Source organism: Cupressus sempervirens, chromosome 6, assembly GCF_028749045.1.
Source record: "Cupressus sempervirens isolate cs-2001-9-10 chromosome 6, ASM2874904v1, whole genome shotgun sequence".
Classification (NCBI taxonomy): Eukaryota; Viridiplantae; Streptophyta; class Pinopsida; order Cupressales; family Cupressaceae; genus Cupressus; species Cupressus sempervirens.
Genome location: NC_143123.1, coordinates 292822704 through 292842265, shown reverse-complemented (window position 1 = coordinate 292842265; position 19562 = coordinate 292822704). Strand labels below are relative to the sequence as shown.

The 19562-nt window shown below is 35.9% G+C and overlaps 1 protein-coding gene across 1 annotated transcript in view; it reads left to right on the top strand.

Annotated features, from left to right (window-relative positions):
- LOC149552365 (NADH dehydrogenase [ubiquinone] 1 alpha subcomplex subunit 13-B-like) overlaps positions 1 to 16945 on the top strand; it is a 39457-nt gene extending 22512 nt beyond the window's left edge. Inside the window, exons 2-3 of the mRNA XM_089787904.1 lie at positions 16433 to 16504; positions 16630 to 16945. Of these exons, the coding sequence (XP_089644030.1) occupies positions 16433 to 16504; positions 16630 to 16774 (217 nt within the window). The 3' untranslated portion in view covers positions 16775 to 16945. The remainder of the gene's footprint in view (positions 1 to 16432; positions 16505 to 16629) is intronic.
- Positions 16946 to 19562: the final 2617 nt, after the last annotated feature.

Genomic DNA, 19562 nt, shown 5'->3' with positions numbered 1-19562 from the left:
CAATAAGAATGTGCGCTAACTATTGGAATGGTCGGGGTAAACATGTAAGGTATTAAGTTATTAATTGGATTCGAGACAATAATTCCTTTAACATCATCCCCCCACCCGCCCAATTTTGTCTGTGGGTTTACAGTAGTAGATTGATGTCAACTTATTTCTCCTTGAGGGCGTGCTAGAGGAGGGCTCTCATAGTCATCATTGTTGGTTTAGAGAGATAGTAAGAGTCATATTGGTTATAACACAAATATCTCAGTGGAACTAAGAAATGGGATGATCTAATGAATGCAATCACTCTCTACATAGGCCATGAATCGAGCATCAACCCATTAAAGGTGGGTATTAAGGTATGTAAAGAATATATATTATATGAATAACTATATATCAAACATTATGATAGTTTCAAATATAAAAGTTATGTTAATAATAATTGGTATCTTGTGAATTCAATCAAATTTCTAATGTTCTTATAATTAAAATATAATTATTGAGAATAATTATTAAGGGAAATTTTTATGAGTATAAGAGCTATATGATTTGATCTTTTCCTCTGAGAATATTATTGCAGGACAAGAGAGATTGATTTTAGACTCAGAGGGAGTTTGACACCTCTTCAAAGGTAACCTTGGACGAGCGGTTATGAAGATTGATATTCAAAGGGTGTCTGAAAGTCCATGTGTGCGACTACATGGTTTTAATGGGCATGCCCCCTGTGTACATCATGAGGAAGTGACGACTTCTAAATATTATCACTTGAAAGGTGACAATCTTACAATAACTTAATTTTTTATTATGATGGATATCTTACGATATCTATGCAGATCATGATAGATTATACTTTGAATGGTGGATGTTCATATGGTAAGCATTATGAGAATGCGTGTGCACATACCTTATGAACATTTTGAGTACATGGTGAGTGTTATGCAAATTGATGTTCAGGAGGTCATTACACAGAGTACTTGGTGAATATCAAATGAGTTGACATTTAGGAAGCCATTTCTTAAAGAGTACGTAGTGAATGCCAAATGAGTTGACATTCAGGAGGCTATTACTCCCAATATCTTTATATTACATTGAGGTAATATATGGTCATGTGTTTATCCTCCCTAGCTAAGAGGGAGTGTTGATGTTTTGTAGCTTCAGTTGGATATACTATGAGACTAAAGTGCAGAAATATATATAAATATATAATATATATGTGCGAGATATAATATATATATATAAATTAAATATAATTAAATATATGAGATATTATATAATTAAATAATCATTTGTTATTATATTAATTAGATAATAATGGATAGACATGCCTCATGAGAAAACATGTCTCTCCATGTCTCTTCCTTGATATAAATAAGAGTGATATTGCTGCCATTGGAAAACATATACCATAATAGGCAATACAAATACATTTAAAACTTATAGGCAGATTAGAGAAATATTTTCTTGGAAAAGGGCTTAAGGATGAGGTGCTGCAATATGTTCATGAATACCTCAACTTGTTAGGAAAACAAGGTAGAACATACCTTTCCTTCACGTCTTCTACAACCCCTGCCAATTCCTGAGCAAAAGTGGGAGGGTATATCAATGGATTTTATCACAGGACTCCCAATGTTACAAGGGAAGGGTTGGATATTCATAGTAGTAGATAGACTGACTAAATACTCTCACTACTTTTCCATTGCTACAGATTACTTAGCATCACAAGTTGCTGACATGTTTTTTTGAGTAGTATTTGGATTAGACGATTTACTAAAGACCATTGTTAGCAATAACGACAACAAATTTATGAGCATGTTTTGGCAAGAGTTGTTTCATTTGGTAGGGACAAAATTGATACCCGATACTAATTATCTTTCTCGGATTGATGGATAGGCTCAAATGGTAAACAAATGTGTTGAAGGCTATCTTAGGTTTTATGTTTTTGGGCAACAACATGCATGGGTCAAATGGTTGTACTTAGGTGAGTATTGTTACAATACTACCTACCATACAACAATTGGAATGTCACCATTTAGAGCTCTGTATGGGTACAAGTTGCTGCCATTCATTGACTTAGTATTTGATCATAGTAAGGTTCCCTGTGCAAAGAAAACCATACAGAGTTACCAAGATGTTCTTAAGGCATTACGAGATAATATCTTACAAGCTTAGAGTGAGCTGAAGATATATGGAGATAGGCATAAAGTTGAGAGGTTTTTCAAGTAGGAGACTATGTTTTCTTGTATCTACAGCCTTATAGATAGTCATCCTTGAAGAGCATTTGGACAAAGAAGTTAAAGCCAAGTTCTATGGGCCATACAAGGTGGTCAGAAAGATTTGGGAGGTTGCATATGAACTTGAACTTCCCATAGGAAGCAAGATACATAATGTCTTCCATGTCTCCTGCTCAAAGAAGGCTTTGGGTCAATGGATAGCAGCGTCACTCGAGTCGCCTATGTTGGAGGAGGAAGGAAAATTGGTGTTGGAACCTGAAGGAATAGCAGATCTGAGGGAAAAGAAGTCAAGGAATAAGACTATACATGAATATACAAAGAAGTGGAAAGGGTTACGAATGGATGATGCTTCATGGGAAGGTAGGGAGATATTGCAGCATCCTAACTTACGATTGCTTGTGGACCAAAAATCTTGGGAAGGGAGGATTGTCATGTCCCCTTTCTAGCTCTGCTGAAGCTCAATGAATAATTTGGTAGCTGATTTTGTTGCTCTCCCATCTCAACACTTTCGATGCTATAGGTCTATACACATGAAATAGCTCCTATTAACATAATCTGCAAAAATAACAATTTCTATGATCTTGAAATCTCTTTCATGATCAAAATGCAAGTTCTGATAAAGCTGTAACAATGTTACCTTGAGACAATATGTCTATTTCAGGGCTTGTTGCACCTATACGATCACTAGTGGCATGATCTGGTTTTACTGATTAGAGTTGAAGCTCAATGATCATCTTGTAAATAGCTGAAATATTCGACAAATGCATATCTCAAGTTTATTATTTTTGTATCCACCTCAATTAACAGCTTCATTGCGTGACATGCTAAACCTTAAAAGTATAGCATTCCAACAACATCTTGGTGCTAGAAGGTTAATTTGAAGAATATTAATGTATTGTAGATGAAACAAATTTGTCAAAAATTTAGCATTCCCACATCATGATGCTAGTTATTGAAAGTTTATTTGAAGAATATTTGTCATAAATTAAACTAATTCATCAAAAATTGTGATGGTAGTTATTAGTGGTCTCACTAAGCATACTTAGAAAACTCATGTACCATCCTTTAATAGAGACCCCAATTTTTACTTGGACTTGGGGATTAAAAAACCAATAAATATGTATGTTTCTTAAATAAACATGAGTTCTATCCGAAATATAGTTATAACATAGGAAGTGAGTTTGTAGGACAGTGGCAAAGTGTTCTATATTAGATGTGAATAAGAAAGAGTATTTTATCACATTGACACGGAAGATAACATTTGATAACGTGACATTAATACCATGATGATGGAAAATCATCATAAAAAATTACAATTCAATGATGTTACAATAATTTATTGTTTTCTTTCTCCTATACATCCGAGTGAGGTATGCTAGTTAAAAAATTGGTCCTTCCAAAATAAATTTGAGAATGACACGCTATGCCCAAGATTGGAAGAGAAATCTGAAACTAACAGTTGGAGAAATTACTATTGAATTAACAAATTTTCTCTGAATTTTAGAGGTACAGCTTCCTCTTATAATTTAATTCCTAAGTTGCTGGTTCGGATTTAGGTTTGAAATTTGTTCAATTATTTTTGGGTCGCTTCAAATTTGTTTTGGGTTCATCCATACAAAAATATATGTTTATATATATATATATATATATATATATACTATCATGCTAATAGTAAAGCGACATAATTAAATACACCACCATATATTTTAACATTTTAGTCCAAATAACATATAAAATATGTTGAGTAGCATGGATTGTATTCTGCAAATGTATGAACATTGTTATTGTAATTGATCTATTCCAAATGCAGATTTGAAGACTCATAAATATGAGAGGAGACATGTTTCTATAGTTAATCATCATTAGTTAATATATTAATAACATAAATAACCATATATATATATATATATATATATATATATATATATATAATATAAGAATATTTATCTAATGATGATTTACCATCAATAATGTATCTCATGATCGAATCAATCCGTTTGCAACTACAAACATAACACTCCCTCTTAGTTAGGAAGGATTGTTATATAACACATTTTGCTCTTGAGTATATGAAGAGATATCATCTCAATATGATATTCTTGTAATAACATATTTAAGGATATCAACATATATCCATCAACTTAGATGTTATCTTTCAATATAATCCGAAGTATGATTCAACAAGAAATATCAATCATATGATATTCATCATACTTATATTCTTTTGGTATGTGCATTGGCATCAAAAAATCCTTGATGCCTACCAAAATGATATGTTATATTCTAGTAGGATATGAGTTATCTGATTTCTGGCACTTTGGGACAACAACTTAATGTAGTCTATTAGATAACAAGAAATCACAATGTCATGGTCTCTATCATGACAAGTATCATGATCTCCGGCACTCTAGGACAACAAATGAAGTCTAATCATGATACGTTTGTTATGATGACTACCGACACTCCAACAACTTAATGTAGTCTATCATGATACCAAGTCAAGCTATTGATAAGATCGTCACCTTACAATATCAATTCTCTGAAAATACATCAGTGAAAGATCGCCACCTTTCATGACTTAATACACATAAGCAAAATAGTAACCACCATGAACTAAGTCAGAGGATGGAACAAGGGCTTTCACCTCAACTTTTCTCATAGAGAAGAATGCATTACAAGGAATCTCACTTAGAACTTCTCCCTCATAGAGAAGATATCGTTCACAAAGGATTGCACCTCAAAATTCTCCCTCTCAATGATGATCTTGGGAAGTTAGGTCCTCTAGTTACTCTCTTAGAGGCTCTCTTCGCTTGAGTATACTTGTCAGACTCCTTCTGAATTTAATATCAATCTTCAGACTTCCTAGTGATAAGTCGTTAATTCCTCATGATGTACATAGAGGTAGCCCCATCAAAATCATGTAGTCACACAAATGTATCTTTAGACTCCCTCTGATTATTAATCTTCTGAGCTCCAACATTGCCTTTGAAGCAGTGTGAGACTCCCGCTTAATTTAGAAGGATACTCATAATCTCAATCATCATAGATATTCGCTTTAAGAGCCTCACTTTGTCCAGCTTGATCACCACAATTCTTTGGAGCTACTTCATAAGATTAGTCTGTACGATATGCCTAATGTACCATTCTTCTTTTCCTGCAAGAGCATCTTTAGATACAAAGGAAAAGATCAAGGGAAATAGTTCATATAGAAATATAAGAGAGAGACTATAATGAATAGATAAATGTAGTATTTAAGAATAATAAATACTTATCTGTACATCAACATCCTTGATAATAATTTCTCCAATGAAGATTCATATGCATCAAATAAAAAAAAATGCCTCCAATGTCGAATGAAACATTGGTTAAGGTAATCATTCACCCCTCCTCAATGTAGAATTCCCACATGCTTCATCATTATTAATTTGAACCATCAAGTAGTCTAGTTCAACAGCTTTGAAAAGAGCACCACTTCCACTTCTAGATGAATATCCATAATTATATTCCTATTCAGTCCTCTTGAAGTGATCTGTGTGTTCTTGTTTTGTTCTATTTCATAATCCATATTTGTGTCATCTGGTAATTCTTCTTTGTTCTCTTAGCACTCCATAATACCTATCTTTATTTCAAAGAACATAATTTTCCACCCCTATTTGACCTTATAGTAGGTCCAACCTTGGAGTTCCACCACCAACTTGCTATACAAAAAGATTCTCATCCGACTCTTCCTCCGACATGTCTCTCACTATACAAGGCTTCTCATCACGTATCTCCACGCATTTATTCTTCCACTTCCACACTACTTTCCAACTCATTGTAAATATTACATTTATAAGTCTTCTTTCAAAGATCAACACTTCATAATAAATTTGTACCCTTTAATTTTTGAATGTTTCATTTATTTCTTACCTCAATCCACATACTATTCACTTTACAAATTAATCAACTTGCCTAGGGTAATGTAAATCTCTTTATTGATAATTTGCGTCTTCTTAAGTCTTAGCGGGTCCCCCTTCGTTGTCGAGGGAGATTGTATTACACCGTAGTCCTCTTCATTGGAAGGTTTTGAGGTAAGATTTAGCAATATTGTATACTACTAGGAGGAAAATTCAAAAGAAAAAAGGTGCAGAACCTTATGACTTTGAGGAAGATGTGGCACATGCCTTATTTGATTTGGAGAACACCAATCAGGAGCTGAAGAGCGAGCTCAAAGATTTGTATATTAACTCTGCCAAGCAAGCTGATATATTTGGAAATTGTAAGGCTATTGTCATCCATGTTCCATATCGCTTGAGGAAGGCTTTCCGAAAGATTGATGTGAGGCTTGTTCGAGAGCTAGAAAAGAAGTACAGTGGAAAGGATGTTGTTATGATTGCCACAAGGAGAATATTGAGGCCACCAAAGAAAGGCTCATCTAGAGTTTGACCCCATAGTGAAACATTGACTTCTATCTACGAGGCCACCTTGGAAGATGTTGTCTATCTTTTTCTTATTTCATCCTAACCAACAAATATTGGGTGATGTGGCTAATTAAAAAATTTAAAAATGTGACTTGCATGAGTTGTTTGATTGTGGGTGTGTATGGGTTTATCCTTCTATTTGAGAAGCCACGTCATGTACATTTCCTTCGTTGGCAATATCGTCAATTGTGTTGCAATTGAATTTTGTCAGTGGTTCAATAATATAGGTTGTTGTAATTGTAGTTTATATATCCAATGTATCCCCCAATGTAGACCCTCTAATTACCAACCACATTCATAGTACTGTCACTGCGACACGCCTGCTCATTCATGGACTCTTTGCAGAGGATCATCCAAAAGAAGATACTGCATGCAACAAGAATGCATTTGTGAACATGAACTTGCCTTCCCTCCATTGTCAATGTTATATCTCTGAACGTCTGCCCATTTATGAGAAGATTCAAGCAAGTTAGAGACCATGGAACACTCTGTCACTAAATAGCTGATTCTATTTATGTTGCTAACAAGTTGGCTCAATTATGTTCCATATCATTGCTTAAAACGTCTTGATAGATCCAACCTCGAGTCAACACTATCATTCCGAAGACATTGCCCAATCTCCTCTAAATCAGATTTTCATTGTTCCAAGAAGGAAGCTTGACGCCAGTCCTCCAAGCACTTTTGGGGCAAGTCATGGTTCGAACACTCCCTCCCAACTTGCACATACGGACCCCACATTATTAGATCTTCCGTGGGCAACAAGAAGCTCCAAGAACAAGTTGAATCCAATTTGGCGACTCCTAATCTTGAAGTCGAGCCATTTTCTCGCACCCCAATTTGCCCATCTCAACATTTAATCAGACCCAACTCGCCCGTCCATTGTGACACTCTAATCTTCCCATGCGGCCTAGCATTGCTCATTCACAATTATTACAGTTTCGATTGAGTCCCATGACTATTCTCGGTGATCCAACACGAGTTTGGCTAAGTTAGAACTTGAGCCAAATCAAGGAATTGTCCAACTTGCCATCATTAGATTGGTCTTGTGAGGAGAAAAACGCTGTAGATGGGCATTGGGACATTGTTATAGTAGACATTAGACCCGAGTGTCCAATCAACGAGCTCCTTTCCAAGCCATCATTGGTGAAATATTTTGATTGTCTTCAATGCAACACAGTATAAATTACTTCTAAGTTTGTAGATCCTTGTTAGTGAAACATTCAATACTTATAGAGTTTCCCATTAGCAAAGGATAGATGCTATGTTCTTTGTTACATTTGCAGTTGACTCTGATACCATGTTGAGTAACATGGATCATTTTCTGCAAATGTACTAACATTGCCATTGTAATTGATCTATTCCAAATGCAGATTTGAAGACTCATAAATATGAGAGGAGACATGTCTCTATAGTTAATCATCATTAGTTTATATATATATATATATATATAATGATGATTTACCATCAACAATGTATCTCATGATCGAATCAATCCAACTGCAACTACACACTTAACAATATCCTTAGGCCTTTTTAATGGTCTTTTTTAGGGTTGGAGGGTTGAAATAGATCAAATTAGACAAAAAAAGACTTAAAAAGTCATTTTTGGCCCAAAGTTGGCTTGGGTTCAGCTGCTGGGTTTGAAATTGGCTTCAAACTTGCTTAAATTCTGCTCGGGTTCTGCTGACAGACTTCACATCAAATTTGGTTACCTGTGGCAGACTTTGCAATTTTCGAATTTGTAAGGAATTAAACCTAATATTGGGCCTGCTAGATGTGTATCTGGTGACTTAGTTTAATTCTAATCTGGGGGTATTTTGTAAATGCAAAAGCATAAAAGGAAAGCTTGCACCTGAGCCTCACCATGCTGCAGATGTGGCAATGAATTCAAATTAAAGGGAACATAAATAAATGAACATTAACAGATTTCCACAATCCATTTGTACATAACTTGTCTTCTGGATTTGATTGTGCGCGCTTTTTTACCATAAAAAAAGGACACACAATCAAATCCAGAAGACAAGTTATGTATAAATAAATAATTCAAAGATCATCTACCTAGCAAGCACAAATTTCGGCTGGGAAATCCAAAATACACATCAATTCCTTTAAGTGGCATGAGCAAGTTAAGACTTAAAGATCAAATGCCAGACACACCCACGATTTGTTGTAATAGATGAAAAGCATCAAGGAATGATTGCAAAAACTCTAAAGGGAATACAAATAAATGCAAAGATTTATTAGATCCCTTGTTATTTTCTTAATAAAATCAGTAAGCTCTCAGCCTTCCCCGCTGCACAGCAAATCATGTTTTAAAAGGAAAACCCCTCTCTCTCTCTCTCTCTGCAATAAAAATCAGGACACCCTTCTAGTCGATTCACACTGATGTCTCAAAGGGCAAGGGGGATAAAAAATTAGACCTTTTTCAAAGTCCCATTCCTGCATATTTAAATACTTCCTCAACGAGACTTTTCAGCCCTTTTGACTGCCTCTTCTTTTGAAGGAGTTAGTTACAAAACAATAAATCTCATCATATTCATGCTGATATGAATTAAGACCCTATGCATAGAAAATACAAAATCCTTGGTATGAAACTGACAATTATCATTAGCCGCATATGTGGACTCTCAAGTCTCCTACATGGGCATACTAGAATGGTTATTCTCTGTAGAATCTAGCTCATCTGCTGATATTCGAGCTTGTTGAATTTGAACAGCTTGGGGGTAGCGGGGGACACAATTTACATTGATATGCTTGATCTGCCTGTTTGATCATCAAAAGTCTTCATATATAATAAATGAAGACAGACAATTTCATAGAAAATTGTATTGTCAAGGCTTGGCCCAATAGTTACACTCCCATTGATTTAGAAGGACACAAAATTTGTGCAGACTAAGACTAGTCAGTGAGAATTTATTGCTGTGTTCCAAAAGGGAATGCATCTATCTGCTGTCCTGCCTCCTGAAGCAAGAAGATTATGTTGATTAGGTTACCAAGCAACAGCCTTAACAGCAGCTGTATGCTCAGTAAAACTTACCACAGGTTGCATTGTTGTTGATTCCATACCAAAGTTGGCTATCATCTCCATCGGATGCAATCTCAATCATCAAATGACAACTTAAGCCCACGTTGCTCTGACTTGTATCATGAATATCACGTAATAGTGGTTTGATCACTGTTTCCTGAAGATAATATGTTAGAACTCCAAGCTAATGCTCATACACTAGCACGGGGTGATGCTCCTTGGTTTAACCCTTTTTTTTTGCACCATGCAGCATCCCAATCCACACTTCCATCTCATACGAGTGGCCATTTGTTATAGGAATCTTCAATATTTCAAATTTCAACGTCATCTTCTACCAGATTATATGGAGAATCTACTGCTGTCATCTCTTGTTCTTAGGACAGCGTAGAGTTTGCGAACTATGCCGTGAGTACCCGAGAAGAATTGTGTACAAACTAATGCAGATCTTGCATTCACAATTTGTGCAAAAGCACTGTCAAGTGCTTCAGGATGACCTCCTTTGAGCTAATCAGGATTTTGTAAGTTGGAATGCCTTCCATTAAAACCTTTGGTTCTAAGCAGGTAGTATTTCTGTAGGAAGGGCTTCCTTTTGATCATACCAATATATCCTAGCTTATTTTCAATTCCACACAAAACAGCCACATACACCACATTGACATATTTTTATCCATAGTTCCAAGTAATATGGCAGTCTTTGATAAGTTATAACACTTGAAGAACCCTAAAATGTATCCTATGCAATGATTTCAAGATGGTGCATCGGGCTCTAAAGTCCAATTAGGAAGCTGTGTGGAAAATTCCTATCTTTTTATAATTCTAAATGTTGTGTCAGGATCCAATACTGCATTTGGAACCCATGCAAAATGCCGATGCCTTTTTTTGACATTTCTTCCTCTTGCCACTGCCGCCACCTTTACATGCATCAGTCGCTACATTAACACCTTTTATTTTAACCTTTGGTAGAGCTATGCATCTACATACTTTCATTTTGCATTAATGTTCCTGTGACAAAGCTCACATTTTCCATCAAAAATCTTGGGTATCAATATTGTTCCATTTACCACTGGGTTCTGAAAGTGGTTTTTCTAACCTTGGCATGACACCAATTGTTTTATTGACTTAAGGGCTTAAAATCGAAAATGATGATATATATTGTAGCTTTGATCATTGGTTCAACTTAGATTGCTGGAGCTCGATGGTAGTTCTTGAACCATACCTTGGGCCTGAAATATTAATGAGTCCTTATAATTGCCATCGGATTAGGGACTTTTCAAAACGTTACTTGCTCCCAACTCTCCAGTTATTATAATCACTGCAAAAACCACCCAGTTTCATCATGTATTTGTTATATATTCACTTTTCCATGGCTCATCCTTAAGGTATGTATTGTAGCTTCCCCAATAATTTCAAGCATGACTCCTGTTGCTCCAAATTTTCTGACATTGACTTTCAGATTATTTCTACTAATCCTGGAAATGTGATCAAGTTCCCTTAATGCACTAGGCATCTTTATGTTCGTGCCACCTTTGATGAATCATCATGGATAAACAAATCTGCTATCATGAGTGCTCTGAAGAAATGCATTAATACCTCTCTGCCTATTTGATAGACCACAAAGTGGATTGCAGAGGCATGAAGTTCAAAATTTTCCAAGTTCAAAATGTTAAATTTTTGAACCAGAATATAATAATGCAATAATCAGAAATACAATAACAGATGACCAAATTATTATCCTGGGAAACTCTCCTCGAGGGGAAAAAAACCCAGCCACTTTTGAAAACAGCTTAGTGCCGATTTGGGTTTGGTGTTGGATTTGGGTTTGAGAATCCAATTTGTGGATTCTTGAATTTGTTTTTTCCCATTATGATTCGTCAGGATTTGTGAGTACATACATACATACATATATGCTGGATTCGTATGGGGTCAGGATTTTCCCTTTTGGTTCATCCAGACGATTCCACAGGGTCAAATCCGGACCCTGCCGAATCCAACATGAACCGGTTTGCGAATCTGGTTCAGGATCCACTTTGGGATCCAGATGTGTGAATCCAGTAACTAAGGAAAATAGTTCCTTTATTGAATAATTAATAGGACTCAATACAAAGCTTCACAAGCTTAGACAAAAGAACCACTTCTTCATCAAGATGTTATCACATAACAGACAACATAATATGATCACCCCATTTGAGTCAACGGTCACATGCATCAAACTAGTCATACAATGAAATATACACAGAAAGATTAGTCGCTAAATAACATTATTCAGTTGATAAGTAGGACATATTTTTCCACAGCAAGTCAAATTATGATATTCCTACCAGGATTTAACTGTGTAGTTTTTTGAGTCTAACTCATTGACTCCTGTTTCATGAGTAGTGATTCACATGAATCTATCTCTCATGAGAATAAGTGGAACACTTAGCACTCATTGGATGTAGGTGATGCCCACAAAAGTGAAGCACTGGGATTTCCTGGGAGGTCACCCATCCCAGTACTACTCCAGCTTGAGTGCGCTTATCTATGGAGTTTCCTCCATTGTTAAATCCACTCTGTTTGCAACCTCATTTACAAAACCTTCACCAAGTGTTGTGCCTTATGAACTATTCATTGGAAAGCCCCTTAAGCTCATCAATTGATAAGTAGGACATATTTTTCCACAGCAAGTAGGACATTATTCAGGTCATCACTATCCTGAAAATAGAAACAAGCCACAGTCATGGATACAGCCACAATCTCCACATATTGACCCCCTCATATAGTCCAGTCTTCACCGAGAATATGAATGCCTTCGAAAAAACATAATGACCAATATGACACAACTTTGATCAATGCTTCAGGAATTTGAAGAGTCTCCACTTGGGTCCATGAAGTGAGAATGGTTAATAAGTAACCGATGACATGAAATCAATTATTGGAGAAGGAACATTAACATCCGATTGAGACCACGCCAGATATTAAGAGTGAGCTACATCATCACACACTAGCTTGACAGTGAGGATGCAGTAATCAAACTTCATTTATTAATCTGCCTTCGATGAATTTAAATTTTAATCATACCACACTTGGACTGTTCAGTTTCCCATGGAATATCAAAGGACCGCCATTACAAAGCTCAAGGTGTCTTTTCATTGGTCCGACCTGTCGATACATGACCCGACGACACCATAAAATGTGAATTGTTGAATCATAAACTGATGGTATGATCAAGCTGCCAAGTCATCAAGGAATATTGCCATTCAGCACTATGAAAGACATCCACTCAGTGGAATGAGGTTGAGTCAAACCTGATGCTGAAACTGAATGCTCAATCATGAAATAACATTTTTACAGCTTGAACTCGTAACAGGACAGCTGGGTTGTAATGAGGACAAATCACAACATAATCTGAAAGCTCGAATTCAATGCAAGAGCTGCACGGAGGCAACTAGAAAGTAATTTGGGGTAAAAACCATCATCAGTCATGATATCATGATTGATTAGCTTTTGCTTCAGATTTTGTTCACCCTTCTTTGTTCGCCTGAAAATTGACAGATTTTTATAAACATGTGGCTCTTATCCTGGGCATTCTAACTGCTATATGGATCAATGTCATCCAAGTTGATTCTCACATAATATCTGAACCCTCCACCTTTTTTGAGTGAAGGTGAAGGTTGTCTTGCATGTCAATGAAGTCACTGTAGCACTTTGTCTTAATCATTTGCAATTCTTCATGCAAGTGACATCAAATAAACTCCAATTATCTAGTGATGTAGCAGTCAAACGTGGCAAAAATGAATCAACTGGGGAGTGGGCATGGAGGGCATACAAACAAAACAAACAGAGAAGAATAACTAAGATCAATTTAGAAAACAATCTATTTTCAGAAATTGAAAGCATAAAAAATGGGCCACCAATTTGTGAACCTGACAAACATATGTTACTCAATTCAAGAGAAGTACTGAAGTACCTGCAGAGACACCTTGCGATATAATTGATTTGCCATAACTCTACACTAAACACTAATCTAACCATAATCCTATATTACAAGCCAAAGCCCTTCAAATGAACAAGCAACTGAAAAAATAGTGCAAGAATGAGATTAGATCTGCATGGTATGAAAGGTTGATGCATGTCATTGTCATAAACATTTGCCTAAGAGGAAATCCAGTCTGCAAAAGATTTATAGTTTGCGAGCAAAACGACTAGGCTATACCTTGAAAATTGGAATTTAAGCTTGAAATTCTAGAACTGACAGGTCATCAGATGTAATTATGCCATTTGACGGAAGCTACTTTTGTGCTGGCCAGTAGATCTCTCAAGATTAATGTGCTTAGACCTTTCAAAGGTGCACGAGTAGGTTGCTAAGTGTGTGGGTTGTGTGGGCTTTGTGAGGATGTACAAAGGAAACAGGAAGGCTGGCTATGCATTTAGGACTAGAGAAAGCTTTCGTGGGCTAAGCTGCTATTGGATAGACATGCACTGACAAACAAGGTTCAAAAGGGCAAACAATGTTGTATCAACATGTGTAGGGGGTGTAGGACATCAAATTGCCGAAACAAAGAAAAACAACATGCATGCAACTTAAGCCTGCTTGCAACAAACCACCATACAGAGCAACGTGTGCTTATTTTATGCTTGCATGCAGGGAACAAGACACATACAATTTTTTTTGGTTGATGCAAAATTATGCCAACCCATGGATGCTCCTACAGAAACACCCTTGGCAAAAAGATTGTGCCCGAACAAACAATTGATTTGGTCACCCAAGGTAGCTTACTACAGTTTTAGAAATTCTCAAGTCTTCTTTGGACTCTGTATCCATTTAACAAGATACTTCTTGCACTTGCCCCATTGGGTCTTCCTGTCAATGCTGTTGCTATTTTGGTAATCTCCCTTATCCAATCTGTTGGTCCATTGGTTATGCAACATATGAATCTTTGGGTACCTGGTAGGAATACAAATTAGATACATTGAATAGCAGCAAGATATCCAACCCATCTGATAGCAATCTGATATTTGTTCCCAGAAAATTTGCAGATGATAGGGCATGGACTGATCTTACTGGGCCTTTGGGTAACTGGTCTTTTTCTTGAGATCCAACATGACTGACTAAGTTTTTGAGTCATCTTTCTGAGACTCATTTACGTGCAACTTGTACTTTGCACTGTTCTACTTCAATTGCTTCTTGACTTGGCATGAAACTACTTGTGCTTTGTGAACTTACTTTGCATTGTTCTTAAATTATTTCTTGACTCGGTATGAACCTTCATGTGCTGTGTGAAATCTTCAGCCTCTCCACATTTTCTTGCCATCTTCCACCTTAAACAAATCTATGACACCTTGTGGGAATATCTGATACTCTGCTGGGAATGACATCTTTCCTGATAATCCATTTGTATAGTTGCTCACAAACTCTGCTTTTGCCAACACAGTCTTCCTACATAGGCTTCTCAGCAATCAGACATTTAAAAAGAATTTTAAAGATATTTGAGTAGAATTTAAAGATATCAATTGGAAACCTCTGTCTGTTTGCAGATAATATGTAAAAGTGTAATGGAATTGTGTGCCCAGTTTTCTCTAAAGTGCCTCAGAAATGGTTTAGAAACATTGCATCCCAGTTTGGTGTAATGCTTTATGGTAACACATGCAACCGCATTATCTTTTTGAAGAACAAATCATCCATATTGGATGCATCATTTCACTCTAACAAAGAATGAAATGTTTATAAAAGTCGCCCACCACTATGAAGATAGTCATTATCTTTTGTGTGCATGGCAATCCAAGGACAAAGTCCATAGAAAGTTCGTCCAGTGGCTATTTGGTATGCACAGTGGCTTTTACAACCCCATGTTTTGTGTGATTCTCTTTGCATTTTGCAAAATCTTACATCTCTCCAGAAATTTAAATATATCTTTGTGCAAGTTGAGCCAGGGATACGTGTTCTCCAACATGGACCACACCCTGTTTGTGCCAAAATGCTCTGAGTCACTTTTTTATTAGGTTGACTCTCATTCAATTCTGCAGGATGCACATTATTGTCTTCTGAGAAGATATCCCTCTGGCATAAGTTTACCTCGTGAGCCTCTTTCTCCCCCTCTGGGTTCATGCATGTGTGCCATGTATCCTGAAATTCCAGATATTTGGTATACGGATCTTTTACCACCTGCAGGTCAACTAGCTTGACTTTTTAAGGACATCTGCCTCCTGCTCAAGGTGTCGACAACCTTGTTGGTTTTACCTAAGTGGCACTTCAACATTAAAGAGTAATCCTGCAGATGCTCCATTAAGATTGGGAAAGAAGAGGTATTGATTAGTTTTGACATATTAAAATTTTCAGTTTTGATTATATGGTAAAGTAAAACTATTAATTTTACTGGCTAAAGTAATTCTGACTGAGTCCATCTGGGCAGAGACTTTTGATGTACCAGTTCACTTAAATTCTTGTTGGTGACAGTTGAGACAAATTTGAAGGTGCCATTTTTCATCCTTTCTGTGACCTCACAAGTTGGCTTACCTCCAGTTTGTTAGAGAAGAAAACTGTGGTGCCACGGCACTACCTATGTCATACATAGTGTCTCAAGTGGTTTTTGTGACCTTACACGATTTCTATTGCTTTTGTGGGTTTCCATGATGATGAGTTTGCTGATGCAAAAATAGATTGTTCATTTCTACACTTTAGTATGTTTGTTTGTTTGCAAGTAATAAGATTTTCTATATTCCTTGAAAGTTCATTGTTTGATTGTGCATGACAGTCAACTTAAGCGGGAAAAGTTTGCCGCTCGTTCAGCAATTGTTCCCCTCCTTCAAGCAGAAGAAGACGAAAGGTAGGACTGTTTTCTTTCGATCTTTCCCTCAAATTTGCCTGTGGAATATGTAGGGAAATGCTCAAATCTATGCGAACAAGATGCGCATCTTTCTTATCTAAACAAGATAGCATTTGCCTGCTCAGATTTGTCAAAGCTTGGAAAGCTTATTTGGAGGAAGAAGCAGAAATCATGAAAAATGTCCCAGGTTGGGAAGTAGGCAAAAATGTCTATAATTCGGGAAAGTGGATGCCCCCTGCAACAGGCGAACTTCGGCCTGAAGTGTGGTAGTCCATGTTTGGCCTATATGGTATTTCAGTTGCAGAATAAATTTCTTATCTGGTTGGCTGCTAGGTTCCTGAACATAAAATTGAGGAAGAGTTATGAATTTCCTAACTTCTGAGGTTACTGTATCTTTGAAAATAATTTCTTATGAGTATATGTGCCTTATTGTAAGGATAACTCTGGTTTTCAAATTTTTTTTTGTGCAATATACTTTGCAGGAATAGGAATTTATTACTTGCAAAACCAATGGTTTGATTTGCTTTGGTGAATGCAATGCTGTATACAGAGGTTAAAAAAAAAAATTCCCATTCTAGGATGGTAAATTAATAAAAACTCAAGATGCCAAGGACTGAACTAGAAGTTGTCTATCATTCTTGCCTATATGAGCATTTATGCCAAGGGACTAAAAATCTGTGCACGTACCAGGCAGCCATATATTATAATAATCGATTTCCTAATTTTAGACCTCAACACAATTTAATGGTTGTGTTAGATAATTCACCGGATCAAAATTGTGGCTTGACTAAAATTAATATAGAGCATTTGCGTGCTGTTGATAAAATCATAAAATTACCCTACAAAGTCATGCCACTAGTTTTCCCATTTATGTTTTTGTTTTAAATTAAAAATATAATTACAAAGCAATCGGTAATAATTATGAAATGTGTACAAGAGATTTACCAAAAGATGACAATAATCGACTGGGTAACTACGATATTGATATACATAGCCAAAACTTTTAGGTATATCTTATGACGTTCCCAAACATTATTTTCCTAGAGGTCACATACCAATTCATAGTAATGTCAATAGGCATATACAAATAACCTTTGTTCTAGAATGCATTTTAATCTCTATTGGAGGTGGTGATAACACTAATAATTTACAATCAATGACTACAAATATGATTTGGGTCTTTTGGCGTGACTTTTTTGACATCAAATCTTGATAGCAGCAAACAGAAGTTGTCAGCAGCTATTATACACAAGATTGAGTCATAACCTACCTACATTAATTAGTTGAGAAATTGGATGATATATACTAATTGTTCTACAGAGTTTTGGGGTGGAGTATCGACGGATCTGTAGATACCTGAAAATGAATAGATGCATACTTGACAGGTCCAATGACGGCTTGATGGCTCAACACACAACCCTGCAGTGAAATTAAAAGTGGAACTAATGATCAGTTGATTCTAATCTAATGGGTGTGTTTTGATGCCTTTAAGACAGCTTTCTATCCCTGCTTTCTGGTTGCTTGCTTTTTCCAACTTTTTTCATGTTTTCTTGGTCAGTGCAAGCTTGGTTTTCTACTTTTATTGTCACATTTGCCCGTCTTGTCAGTTTGCATTGACAATCATGAAAATGTTCCAATGAACGCGTGAGATTTCTTAGCAACTTGAATGCCGATAAAACTGTGAACGTGTGCATAACCTTTTAATGTGTCCATTTTTGTAATGTCTCCTTTTTGGGACATTAGAAGTCAATTAAATAATTAAGTTGTCAAATTATAATATTATGTCACTTAAAATGACAATTTAGTTAAAAAATAATAATAAGTATTAAATTGAATTTTATGGAGCCTAATAATAATAAGTACTAAAGTGAATTTTATGGAGCCTAGTGAAAAAGAATAAAGTGAATTTTATGGAGCCTAGTGAAAAAGAATAACGAGACAGGTAGAAGGAAAACAAAGAGTCACAGTATGTGCTATAAAAGAATATTAAGGGACTCTTCCTATCATGCTTGGTTATTGTTTTCTCTTAGAGAATTCTGGGAAGCTTATGGGTTTTAGTTTCAAAAATTTGAGGACAAAAATCTGTAGAAGTTTTAGGTGGATTGAATGGAAACTCAATTCATCTTTGGAGGTGGATTTGCAACAAAGTTCACTGTTGGACAAATTTGTGAAGTCATAATCTGAAGACATTTCATGTCTATTTGAAAAATGAGGTTTTAATGATTTTATGTTCATATTTAATTTATATCTCTAATAGTCAAATATTACATGATTTTTAGTATAATTTTGTTGAATTAAAGAAATCAGTTTGCATATAAATTGTTTGCTAATTCATGTGAAACATTTGGAAAATGTGAAGCAAATTCTTATATGGGGATATCACAGTAGTCCCAAAGCTGGTTCGCTTGCCAGTCTGTGAGGTTTCGTGAGTTAAAAATTAATATTTGCTTCAATTTCTTATTTGGAGGATAAGATTATAAATTGTCTGAGTAATAATGTTGTTCTTATGTTGATGGTTCGCTTGCCAGTCTGAGGTTTCATGAGTCTCAAAAATTAATATTTGCTTCCATTTCTTATTTGGAGGATAAGGTTATAAATTATGTGACTGATATTGTTGTTCTTATGTCGAGGATATAAATGTGCGGAAAAGAAATCTCAAAAATTAATATTTTCTTCCATTTCTTATTTGGAGGATAAGGTTATAAGTTATGTGAGCGATATTGTTGTTCTTATGTCGAGGATATAAATGCGCGGAAAAGAAAACTCAAGCTATTTGAACGCTACTGTTTAACGGTAGAGTAGTTGTGAAATCCATTACATGTTAGTGGGCTTCCGTTTATTTCAATACAATACTGCTTGAATACTTATACTTAATGTTTGTGTAATTGTTCTTGAGTTCATCGTTTACCTATTTTAATGCAAGTAGGAGGACAACAGTGATTTGTTTTGAAACAATCTGTTTATCGATATGAAGAAGTCATCAAAAGAGACGGATTTAGTTTTTTAAACAATGGTTAGAATATATCAATTTCAAGTTTATGGAGGTCCCCCAACTTCG